Source organism: Emiliania huxleyi (genome assembly GCF_000372725.1).
Source record: "Emiliania huxleyi CCMP1516 unplaced genomic scaffold EMIHUscaffold_36, whole genome shotgun sequence".
NCBI classification, from domain to species: Eukaryota; Haptophyta; order Isochrysidales; family Noelaerhabdaceae; genus Emiliania; species Emiliania huxleyi.
The window spans coordinates 441,621-452,640 of record NW_005199274.1 but is presented as its reverse complement, the minus strand read 5'-3'; the positions used below and the strand labels follow the sequence as shown (position 1 = coordinate 452,640).

The following is an 11,020-nucleotide window of genomic DNA, read 5'->3' as shown; positions in this document are numbered from 1 at the left end:
CACACCGTTCGAACCGCTCTTGCTTCTTAATTCTATGGCCATACCGCTTACCGCTACCCGCACCGCCACGCGCCAGCGGCCAGCGCACTGAACACCGTGCACGCCGGTGTGGAAATACGGGGTGTGGAGGGTGAGTTGACCAAGGGGTTGTGCGCTGGGCCCTCCTGCTCGGCTCCAGCCGGTAGACAAGTCTTGTCATCAACAGAGTAGATGGACCTGACCTCGGGGCCCATGTGACCAAGCGCTGGTAGCGTGGTTTAACCTCACACCCATGGTCTCACAGTGTGCCGGCAGTCGCCGAGCAGTGTCGCTCACACAAGCCGCAGCACAAGTGACTGAGGGCCAGTGAGGGCGAGCCCATCGCTGTCACAGCTGTGGCAGCCGCACAGTAGGCTGTGTCAACTGTGCAGAGTGTGTGAGCAGCAGAGGAGCTGCTCTCCAGGCTTCAGGCGCAAAGAGCTGCATGCCACCGAAAGCGCTGTCGAGGTTCGCCGAGCGCGGCGCAGGTTGAGGGACACCGTCACCGACGAGGCGTTGGAGTATTCACTCCGGACAAAGACGGCCACACGCACACGAGCTGCGGCCGTGTGGCCGTCATAGCGGCGAGGCGCGGGACCGTCTGTGGCGAAGTGGGTCGCGTCCCTCATTTTCCGTCAACCCAGCTTCCACACCCTTTACGGCTTGCCGGGGCGCTGACCTAGCTCTGTGCCAGAGCGCCGAGAAGCGAGAACTAGAGTCAAAACAATGAGATAGTCGGGAGCGAGACCTCGAGCTAGCCTCGCGAGGCTTGAGCCTATCGCTCTCTCGAGCGTCTCTGGGGCCACCTCTCGTACTCCGCGCATATCACACTTCACTCGTCCCGAGCCACCTGCTTGGGTCACGGCTCTTGCTTCTTACGAGTGGCTTGCGCCATGCAGCGGTCAAGCGGGTGCAGAGGTGTCTCTCACTGCTGTCTCCTCGTCATCGCCGCCTCCCTTCGCCGCCTTCGCCGCCTTTTCGCGCCGCGTCTTCGTCCTCGCCAGCCCGGCCAGCCCAGTCGTCGTCGTCGTCCTCGGCGTCCTCGCCTCTGCGCCATGACAACTGTATATTCTCTAAGCATGAGCGCCGTAGTCGGCTGTAGCTTGTACTCAATGAAAAAACATTGAGAATTGAACGCTACTGGATTCGCTACTGTCCATCTTGCTACAGAGACTCTCTACCCTCTCCTCTCTTCCTTTCATTGCTCCTTCTTCACCGCAGCGAACTTTCGGGCGATCGAGGCCAGCGTGTCGTCGTCCACGAGCCCCTCGCGGTGCAGCACGCGCCGTAGGAACTCCGCCTCCCCAATCGGCTTTCCATCGTCATCGGTCGCCGTGTCGTCCGCGTCGCAGTGTTCCCTTATGCGCTTTCGCGTGCGGATCGCGAGCCACTCATTCACCCCATCCGCCAGCGCCACGACGGCCAGCGGGATCCAGACGATAGCGGCGAGCTTGGCGAGTGGCGTGGGAGGAGGGGCGATGTCGCCGTACCCAATCGTTGTCATCGTCACGACGGCATAGTACACGGCGTCGATGGCGCCGAGCCCGAGAAAGAGCAGGGCGTTGGCGACCCCCACGACAAAGATCAGCAACGGCCCGAGAGCGGCCCGCAGGTGGCGCCGACCGTAGCTGATCCGCCGATTCACCTCACGGAGTGAGAGCCGCGGGTCGGCTGTGTCAATGTTGAGAGCCACCGCTGGCACCAGCGCCGCGCGCAGACGCGTGAGGGCGGCCTCGACGGCCGGCTGCAGGGCGTTGAATATCACCGTGGTGCCGAGGAGCGCGGAGGCGCATGTGTACAGGCGGCCAGCGGGGCTGGCGGGTGCCATATCACCATACCCGACGGTGGTGGACGTGATCACCATGAAGTAGCAGGCGGAGAGCGGTGACCAGCCCTCGCACGCGCCGTAGACCGCAACGCCGGAGGCAAAGAAGAGGGCGACGAAGAGGAGGCTTTGGAGGTTCGCCATTCCCGGATGAGTTGATCTATCGCGCAGCGTCCTACGCCCGTAACTCGTACGTCCGACGAAGCAATTCCGCGAGGGTGAAATTCTTTGGCAACCGCAATTCTTTTTGGTGTTTTGGGGATGCTGTTTTGCGTGTAGGTATATTGTTGGCAAATCAAGACACAGAGCTCACACAGAATCACAGCGGGAGGAAAGCGGCGAGTCGCAATTCCTGGGGTCCTTGTGGCGCGGGATGTGTCGGCAAAAAAGAGACATAGCCTCTGTGTCCAACGATGCAATTATTACCGTGTGAAATTCTTTTTGGTGATTTGGGAAATCTGTTTTGGATGTTGTTGGCAAAACAAGAGACATAGCCTCTGAGAGAGATTTTCAACACCAAACAACTCTAACACTCACACGTCATTTGGGGCCTGGAGCCCATGCAAACTGATGTTTATTTATAAATAACACGGACATCCCAAGCAGGGCTGGGTCGAAGACAGAGTGACAGACACGTCAGCGAGGGGGGAGGGCGCATCTCGGCGCGGAGAGGGCTGGGCTGAGGGAGGGTGTAGAGGATGTAGAGTGTAGAGCGCTGTAGAGCTGTAGAGATGTAGAGCGCTGTAGAGCTGTAGAGCTCTACATCCGCCGCGTGACGAGGCGGGTGCGTTGTAGAGCGATGTAGAGCGCGATTTTGTTGTAGAGTTTGTTGTAGAGGCTCTACAGCCAAACCGCCGGGAAGGCAGTGACTCAAAGAGGTCGAGTCGCACTAATGGGGTGTCTCCGAGCTTACTGGAGCTCTGATGGACGGCCCTGACTATCCCTGACACACAGAGAGTCACTCTGACGGCACACAACACCCTATAACTGCGTCATGACCAGCCTGCCATGCGTCGCCGGTGCCGCATTCGTCGCAGTGCTTCTGTAGCAGGCGGTGGACTGTCGGCTGCAAGGACGGTCGCATTTGCGCGAGGCGAGGCGAGCATTGCTGCGCGTTGCATGCGCTATGCCTCGCGCCAGCGCGTGCGGGAGCTCCTGGCTGAGCGTTGAGTCCAGGCGAGTTGCGCTGGCCACTATCGCTACGCCGAGCCGAGCTGACGCGCCGAGGCGCCGGCCAGTCGCAGCCGTGAGGCATGCCACAGCAGCAGAGGCACCTGCCACCCATTGGGCGGGCAGACAGAAGGCCAGGGCAGCACTGGCAAGTGCAACGCGCCTCATGTCGGAGAGCGACCGTGCCTCGTTCGCCGCTTTTGATGTAGAGTTTGTTGTAGAGATTTCACGTTGTAGAGCGCCTCTACATCGCTCTACAACGCACCCGCCTCGTCACGCGGCGGATGTAGAGCTCTACAGCTCTACAGCGCTCTACAGCGCTCTACATCTCTACAGCTCTACAGTGCTCTACACTCTACATCCTCTACACCCTCCCTCAGGGGCTGGGCACAGGGCACAGGGGATCTCTCTCGCATAGGATACGCACTCGGCGGAGATGACAACGGCACGCTACGAAGTAAATTCTTTTTGCAATCACATCAGCAGTCATCTCGCGCTACGCCCCTGCAGACTGTAGTTGCCCTGTTCACGCGCGCGCGAGACGTGCAGACAGGGTTTTGTTAGCCTCTGTGCGTGGCAAAGAAAAGAAAGAACTGAATTGAACCAACCAACAGCTCCGGTGGATCCTGACCTATCGTGTATCGAAAGGTCACAACACACCAATCTCTACCACGCTCTCTCCTCTCTTGACTCTTCTCTCTCAAAATGAGAACACGTTCTTCCTCGAAAGACTAGTAACTATACATGTATAGGCCAGCGCGACTCTCTAGAGGTAGAGTCGCATCGCGCAGGCGGAGAGCAGAGAGAGAGGCAGCCAGGGACATCAAGAGCAGCATGCTCCACAGCCGCGACACAGCCTTTGACGTTCGCGGGCGAACTGGCGAACTGGTTCATGAACTGGTTCGGTGAACTCGCGGTTCGTTCCGTTTCGGAGTTCGCTCTGGACGCATCCCCTTGGTTCGCTGCATGGTTCGGTCGTTCGCCCAGGCCGCCGCGAGGTCTCCAGGGCAATTGCTGCTTCGGCAATGGCGAGCTCAATCTTCAGCTCGGCGCTGGGCCTGCTGCCCGTGCAGACGAACACGCTGCCTGTGAACGCTCCGCCTTCAGCCTTCGTGCGCTATGCAGCAGTCAGTCATCCGACCGGATCCTACACCACCGCAGCTGCGGCCAACGTATTTCCTGCAGAGGTGTCGACGTCGCACCTCCCGATCCAGCTCAGCGGCGAGCTGATTGCTGGGCTCATCCCCGGCGGCAAAGAGTTTACGGGTTACAAGGTTCGCGACTATGGCCAGCTGCAGAACGAGGTGGCCAAGGATCCCGAGGAGCAGGCCAAGATGCGGGCGCAGACGGACGCTGCGGCGCCGGCGCTCAAGACGGCAGACGGAAAATCGCTCGACCTGGGATCGCTTCTGGAGGAAAGGAGCAAGGTGGAGACGGGAAGCGGCGAGGCGGCGCGCGTCGCGGCTCTGCGAGCCGAGCGCGAGGCCGCCGAGCGAGCAGCCGATGAGAAATTCCGGCAGGAGCAGCAGCTGCGCAAGGCGTCGCCTCCCGAGAAGCAGACGCCGATGAGCCAGAAGGCGCCGGCAGCCGCCCCCGCCACGCCGGCGGCGCCCTCGTTCAGCATGCCCAGCACGGACTTCAAGGTGCCCGATTTCAAGGTCCCTGCGATGCCGAGCACGGACTTTAAAGTGCCGGACTTCAAGGTGCCGGACCTGAAGGTCCCTGCGATGCCCAGCACGGACTTCAAGGTGCCGGACCTGAAGGTCCCTGCGATGCCCAGCACGGACTTCAAGGTGCCGGACCTGAAGGTCCCTGCGATGCCCAGCACGGACTTCAAGGTGCCCTCCTTTTCGATGCCCGCCATGCCCGACCTCAAGCTGCCCGACGCGCCAGAGATGAAGCCGCCGCCAGCGGCCGACAAGGCGGCCGACGACGCGGCGGCCAAGGCGGCCGCCGTCAAAGCAAAGGCGAAGGAGGCGGAGGAGGCAAAGGCGGTGAAGGACGCGGCTGCGCAGCGGGCGGCGGCGGACAAGGCGGCGGCCGCCGAGGGCGACGTCTCGCCTCCCCCATCTCCTCACCTCGGCCTTCCCTCGCGCCCCGCCCCGCAGGCAAAGGCGGCAGAGGAGGCCAAGGCTGCGGCGGCGAAGCAGCGGGCGGCGCGCGAGGAGGAGCTGCGGGCGGCGGCTGCGGCGAGCGGCGACGGCGCGTCGGAGGAGGTGCAGCGCATTCTCGCGTCCGCAAAGGCCGAGTCGGAGCAGGTTGTCGCCGACGCCTCCGCCGCCGGCCGGCAGCTCACCTCGGCGGCCAAGGCCGAGGCGGGCGCGCTGACCTCGGAGGCGGCCAGCAAGGTGGCGCCCCCTCCCCACGAGCTTCGGCCGAGGAGACTCGTCGGGACGGGTGTGCTCAGCCCGTCCCCGGTGCGCATCGCGGCCGCAGGCGTCTGCGATCCGGTCGCAGGCCGAGGGCGTCGCGTCTGCCGCGCGGCGCGAGGCGAGCGGTGCAAAGTCGGAGCTGAGCAGCTTGCGGTCGGAGATCGCGTCGCTCGAGCAGCGCGGCGCCGCGACGCAGGCGCCGTTTGCCGCGCCACCCCGCCCCTCCTCTGCGCCCCCGCTCTTCCCACGGCAGACGCCGCGCGTCCGCCGATCCGCCCGCCGAGATCGCAGCCGGTGTTGTGCTCGTGCGTCCGACAAGATCTCACCCCCCACCCCACACCTCGCCCCTCCCCCCCACCCCACACCGCGCCCCAGGCCGAGTACGACAAGACATTCTTCCTCAACTTTGGCACGCGAGGCGAGCTGAAGGACGAGGTGCCCTGCGCCAGGGCGAGATCCAAGGATGTGCCCTGGACAGGTCCAAGACAGGTCCGCCGCGTGCCCCCGTAGGTCAAGCGCCTCAAGGACGACGCGGCGAGGGCCACCAAGAAGGCGGACAAGGCGGCAAAGGCAGTCGACAAGGCGCGCCGCACCGCTCCCCCCCCCCCCCCGCGCCGGTCAACCCACCGCCGCCCTCGCCGCCATCTCGCCGCCGACATACCAGCCTCTCGCCGCCCCTCTCGCCGCCCTCACCCACCCACTCCTTCCGCTGAACGCCTCCGTCCTGGCGGCACAGACTGCGGGCGATCTAGAGAAGGCCGAGGCGAGCGCCGCAAAGGCGGGCGAGCAGGCAGCCAAGATCGAGGCGGACGCGGCGGCCAAGGCGGCCAAGGTGACGGCCGAGGCGGAAAAGCAGGCGACGGCGCTCAGCAAAAAGGCGGAGGGCGAGGCGGCCAAGGTGCTCAAGTCGGCCGAGTCCAAGGCCAAGGCAGCAGCGAAGGCGGCATCGAGCAGCGGCTCGGTGCGACCTCTCCCCTACCGCCGTTCGCGCATCGCTCTCTCGCGCATCACCCCCCTGCTTCGCTGCTCCGTTTGACCTGGCCCGCCCCCCGACACTACCTCAGGTGCTCCCTGGAGCGGCGGTGGGTGGCGCGTCAAAGATAGTAAAGCCCTGACCGGCTCCGTCGTCCTCGAACTGGGGAGGAGCTGTGCTGTGCTGCCTGATGGAGGCTATTCGTGGGTACAGTGGGCCATCGCCGCGGCCGAGCGGAGCTCTTGGGCCGCTTCTTGCGCCATGTCTCTGAGCGAGCCGGAGGGAGGCGGGGGTGTTCGCATGAACGCGCAGAGGATGTGCAGCGCGCATTGGGGTTGAGATGTGGCGACTTTCGTAGAGCCGTGTATTGTGCGCACCCGGCAGAGTGGTGTCAGTGTCGATCATCCATGGCATGACGAGTTACAAAAAAACCCCAACCCCTGAAACGTCTCAAAGACTTGTCAATGTGACGGCGGAGTTGACGTCTCCGTCGGTCCTAGCGCGGCGTGGCTGAGGGCGGCGGTGGAGGGCTGGAGGCGCCCGAGGGGGGTGATGCTCCGATAAACCCGCCGGATCTTCGACAAAAGCAGGGACATTTCTTTTTTTGGAAGGGTAGGTGTGAATACAGCTTTCTGGTAGGGTTACATCGACGAACTATGCGGCAATCGACTGGGGGGCAGCCCCCCAGCACATCCCGCACAGAGACCTGGATGTAACCCGATTGTGAGCGTGAGTGAAACCGCCGATGCGATTGCTCATTGCTCAGTCAGTGACCGACAGTCAGTCGCAGCAGACTTTGACGATTGGCGGCCTCGCGCCCTCAGTCGCCCTCCTCTACTAACGGCCCTGCCCCAGCCCAGATGCCTCATCCAGGGTGGTGCAACCACTCGCGCAGGGAGGGAGAGACAGTCGGCGATCTGCGCCGCGCAGATGAGCTCCGCCTCGTCTGCGTCGAGGACGTCCACCGCAGGGCTATCATAGCGCCATATGACGCACTGCCTGTTGTTCATTACTTCGCAGGTGCCAACGTCGAGGACAATCTCACTGGTGGCGGCTGCACTCCCGGCCGGCGGTAGGAGAGATGAAGGCTAATGTACTTGGCAGTGTACGGGGCCTTCCGGCGTGAACAGTGCCCCGGGACGAAAGAGGAGGCGACGTCTCTCTCGTCCACGAGCGCCTCGATGTGCGCATCGACGGTGTAACCAGCTTTGAGAGACGGGAACGAACGGCGGTGAATCGCCGACAGGTGCGCCTTCGTTCCTACCACCACTCCCACCACCGCCAGCTCCGCCGTGGACCTTGCCGGGCCCTCTGATGATGTAGTACCGTGGAGCAGCTAGTCCGAGCCGTTGTTGTACTCTGCTGTGGCGCCAGCTCGGTGTACAATACGGACGAAGACGGCCACAGCAACGGTGTAACCAGCGCGAGCAGGCAGCGCGAACCGCTGTGCCTCGGCGCGCCGGCCGCCGAAATCCTCTAATAAGAGTTCTTTGGCATAGGGGAACCCCAACCCTAAATTTTCTTCGCCTGCGGCGGGCCATCACTTGGATTCGCTGCTTTCGGATTCATTAGCTCTTTCGCACGCCTTTATCCGTCACTCCCCCGAAGATTGGAGGTGTTGATTTATGCACAAATCTATGTGTTGCGAGCGCTAGATGGCGAAATTTTCTTCGCCTCCGGCGGGGCCGCTCGCCGCGGGGCTAGAGAGGGACTTTTGTCGATGTCGGCTAGAAGTGCTGCACCTTTTTGAGAATTTCACCCAGGGCGCGGCGTGGCTGGTCTCATGGGTCTAGCAAACCATAGACCACGCTGAGAGAACGCGACGCTAAACCCAATGTAACGGACGATCCATTCACACGGGTTTCGGTGGGTTGGATGGGAGGTAGAATGTCTACCTACCGCACCCCCCCCAATGTCGCTGGGCGGGCTCGGCCCGCAGAGGCGGCATTGATCAGTTCCCCCAATGCACCGCGCGAGCTCGCGCGTTGGAGGCGTGGTCGACGCTGCGCTTGAGCTTCTCCTTGGGGACCCATTTCGTTAAGAAATCGGCGGGCATGTCGCATGAGGTCGTCGGTGATTCGTCTGCGCGCGTCCTCTCCGCTCCCCAACGCAACTATTCAAAGGTCAAAAGGCATTACTCCCCTACAGATGCTGCGCAGGGCCGTGCTCGCGTTGCTTGTTCTCGAGGCACACCGCGTACGGGGACGCACGCGCCCAGCTCTCTCCCCCACGCCGACTCCAGTGCATTTGGTGCGCGTCACCGTCAGCGAGAACCAGAGCGACACGCTCGCCGTCAGTCTACAGTGCAGCCGCGGCTTTGTCAACCACACGATAGTCATCACGAGCCCGATGGACAGAGAAACGCAGCGCGTTTGCTCCCAGTCTCGCCTCACGCGGTGCCATGTCACGGAGGCTCTGCACCTGAATGGCGACCCGTTCAACAAGGGTCGGGCACTCCAGGAGGTGAGCGGTCGTGACGCTCGGAACTGTCATCAAGGCCCACAATCGCAATAATCCCCTGTTTCTGTCCACGCAAGGTACAGCGCAGGTTGCATGCCGACCTAAAGGTCATCGGAGGGCATGTGCTGCTGCTGGACGCAGACATCTGTGTCCCGGCAAAGGTGTGCTGCTTACTGCACACCCGCATTTAGGGCACCGGGCGTCAGCACCTTTTGCTCACGCCCCATTCCAAAGGTGTGGTCAACCATCTACCACCACCTCCCCACGTCTGACCGCGAGCTGCTGGGAATCGTCAACCGTTGCGTGTACCGCACGCCGGCGGACGCGATCGCAGGGAAGTACCACGCCGACACGCAGACCGGCAGTGGGGTGAGGCCTCTAGTCGCGAGATTGTCCGACTCGCCATGACACATCCCAGACCACACCACCAGGCGCCGTCCCTCGTAGCTTGTGACCAATCTTGGCTTTTTCCAGCTCTACATGGCCAATCGAACGAGCCCCGTCTACCCGTCCAACTACCGGACCGCGGGAGCGAGCGACAAGATCTTTGGCGGCCAGTTCCGCCGGGAAAACCGACACCGCCTGGTCACTTACGTCCACCACCTCGGCGACACGGGCAGGTGGCGGGGCAACCACAAAAAGGCTGACTGGCTGACAGCCCCTTTGAATGAGTCCTGCCCGGGGAGGGGAGAGATGGGGGCTGGCGGCGGCGATGGCGACTGGCGCCGCGCCACCGCCGCCCTGGCGCGTCTCGGCGTGACCGGCCCGGCAGCCGCCACCATCTCGAGGTGGGCAGAGACGGACCCGCAGCTCTTCACGAAGCTGATGGCCGGCCCGGCGAGTTATTATGCGGGAGAGGATGCGCGGAGGGACACGCACTTCGTACGCTCATGATGAACGGTGGTGTTGTTGTTGGTTGTTGGGGTAAGAGGTAACAGGGAGAGGGGTTTCGCCGAGGTAGGTAGGTAGGTAGAAAGGTGAAGAACTGCCATGCTCGCCGAGAAATCAAGAAAAAAGAAAGGGTGGACGGATTCGGCGGCGGACGGGTTCCATCAGGGCGGCTTCTTGTACCTGGCCGTGACGCAGCTGCGAGTAGAGCTTAAGCAGCATGTTAATACCGGCGTGCGCCGCGCGCTCGGAGGGCTGCTCGCTACACCTCGATTCTATCGATGACGACATGCTGCAGCTCGTGCTCTCCTTCGTGGACGAGCCGAGCGACTGGGCTCACGCCGCCGCGGCGTCCCGGTCGATGCGAGAGGCGATCCCGCACAAACTGAGCACTCTTTCCACAAGCCGCAACCCTCAGCGTCTACCGACGCGTGCCTAGGCGGCCAGCCTGTCCAACTGGCAGCGTCGCCTCCGGCTGCACTTTGGCGTCGACGTCGACCCATCGGGGCTTGGCCTGCGGCCCGGCGACCACCCGCCGTTTAGCGAGTTCCGCGGGCTGTGGCGCGCCTACTACGACGGCGGGTGGACGCCGCTCCGCGTGGACCACCGGCTGCTGCGCCACCTCACCTGGCACGCGCTCAAACAGCAGCACGAGTTCGGCAAAGCGCCCGTCGCCCACAGGGTCGAGGTGTCGGACGGCGCGGCCGACTCGGACGACAGCGAGGGGGAGGAGGCGTGGCCGGCCGAGGCGCGGCGCGGTCTCCGCTCGGCGTGGCTGCTACAGGCGCGAGGGAGGGCGTCACGCCGGGACGTCCCGAGAGGAGGGTGTTGCCCGCGGGAGAGATGCCCTGGTGGGGCAGGAAGTCACCCACTGGAGAGGCGACTGCTGTTGCCGGTCCAATCCCTGCCCGGCCGCCGCTGCCTCAGGCGGCGGCGTGCGCGCTGGACCCGCTCTGGCTGACGCAGAACGCGCCGGGCTCGAAGGCTGCCGCCGCAGTCTGCACGGGCGCAGTGTTGCTCGACTGCCAGGCCCCCTACCCCACAGTACCCGAACCCACCCTCCCCTACCCCACAGTACCCGAACCCACCCTCCCCTACCCCACAGTACCCGAACCCACCACTTCCATCTCCTGCAGGCTCCGAAAGTAACCCTCCTTTTGCAACAATCCCCCACACGCCCGGTCAGGAGTTATCCCAGACGAGCCCGTTGCAGCTACGCCAAGCTTCCTTAAGTGACAAAGATGTGCCCGGAGAAATGGATTGGTTGACGATCCGGACAGCTTAAACTGATGCTTGGAACGGAAGGCCAATACT

General features: G+C 63.2%; 4 protein-coding genes across 4 annotated transcripts in view; 2 read left to right on the top strand and 2 right to left on the bottom strand.

Moving 5' to 3' along the window:
* Positions 1–1,216: 1,216 nt before the first annotated feature.
* EMIHUDRAFT_208794 (hypothetical protein) lies at positions 1,217–1,987 on the bottom strand (the record flags this gene model as incomplete). The annotated part of the gene is made up of 1 exon (XM_005772398.1): positions 1,217–1,987. One exon carries the CDS (start codon positions 1,985–1,987, stop codon positions 1,217–1,219), a length of 771 nt encoding a protein of 256 aa, XP_005772455.1.
* An 837-nt stretch (positions 1,988–2,824) lies between these two features.
* EMIHUDRAFT_208793 (hypothetical protein) lies at positions 2,825–3,181 on the bottom strand (the record flags this gene model as incomplete). Its single annotated transcript, XM_005772397.1, has 1 exon — positions 2,825–3,181. The coding sequence occupies one exon, from the start codon at positions 3,179–3,181 to the stop codon at positions 2,825–2,827; it is 357 nt and encodes a 118-aa protein (XP_005772454.1).
* Positions 3,182–3,847: 666 nt separating this feature from the next.
* On the top strand, positions 3,848–6,500 carry EMIHUDRAFT_208792 (hypothetical protein; the record flags this gene model as incomplete). The annotated part of the gene is made up of 9 exons (XM_005772396.1): positions 3,848–3,918; positions 4,020–4,553; positions 4,644–4,851; positions 5,257–5,361; positions 5,450–5,647; positions 5,761–5,820; positions 5,896–5,958; positions 6,122–6,346; positions 6,450–6,500. 9 exons carry the CDS (start codon positions 3,848–3,850, stop codon positions 6,498–6,500), a joined length of 1,515 nt encoding a protein of 504 aa, XP_005772453.1.
* A 3,363-nt stretch (positions 6,501–9,863) lies between these two features.
* The window catches only part of EMIHUDRAFT_435968 (hypothetical protein), a 2,204-nt gene continuing 1,047 nt past the window's right edge, over positions 9,864–11,020 (top strand). Inside the window, exons 1-4 of the mRNA XM_005772395.1 lie at positions 9,864–10,076; positions 10,146–10,490; positions 10,634–10,750; positions 10,920–10,969. Of these exons, the coding sequence (XP_005772452.1) occupies positions 9,927–10,076; positions 10,146–10,490; positions 10,634–10,750; positions 10,920–10,969 (662 nt within the window). The 5' untranslated portion in view covers positions 9,864–9,926. The remainder of the gene's footprint in view (positions 10,077–10,145; positions 10,491–10,633; positions 10,751–10,919; positions 10,970–11,020) is intronic.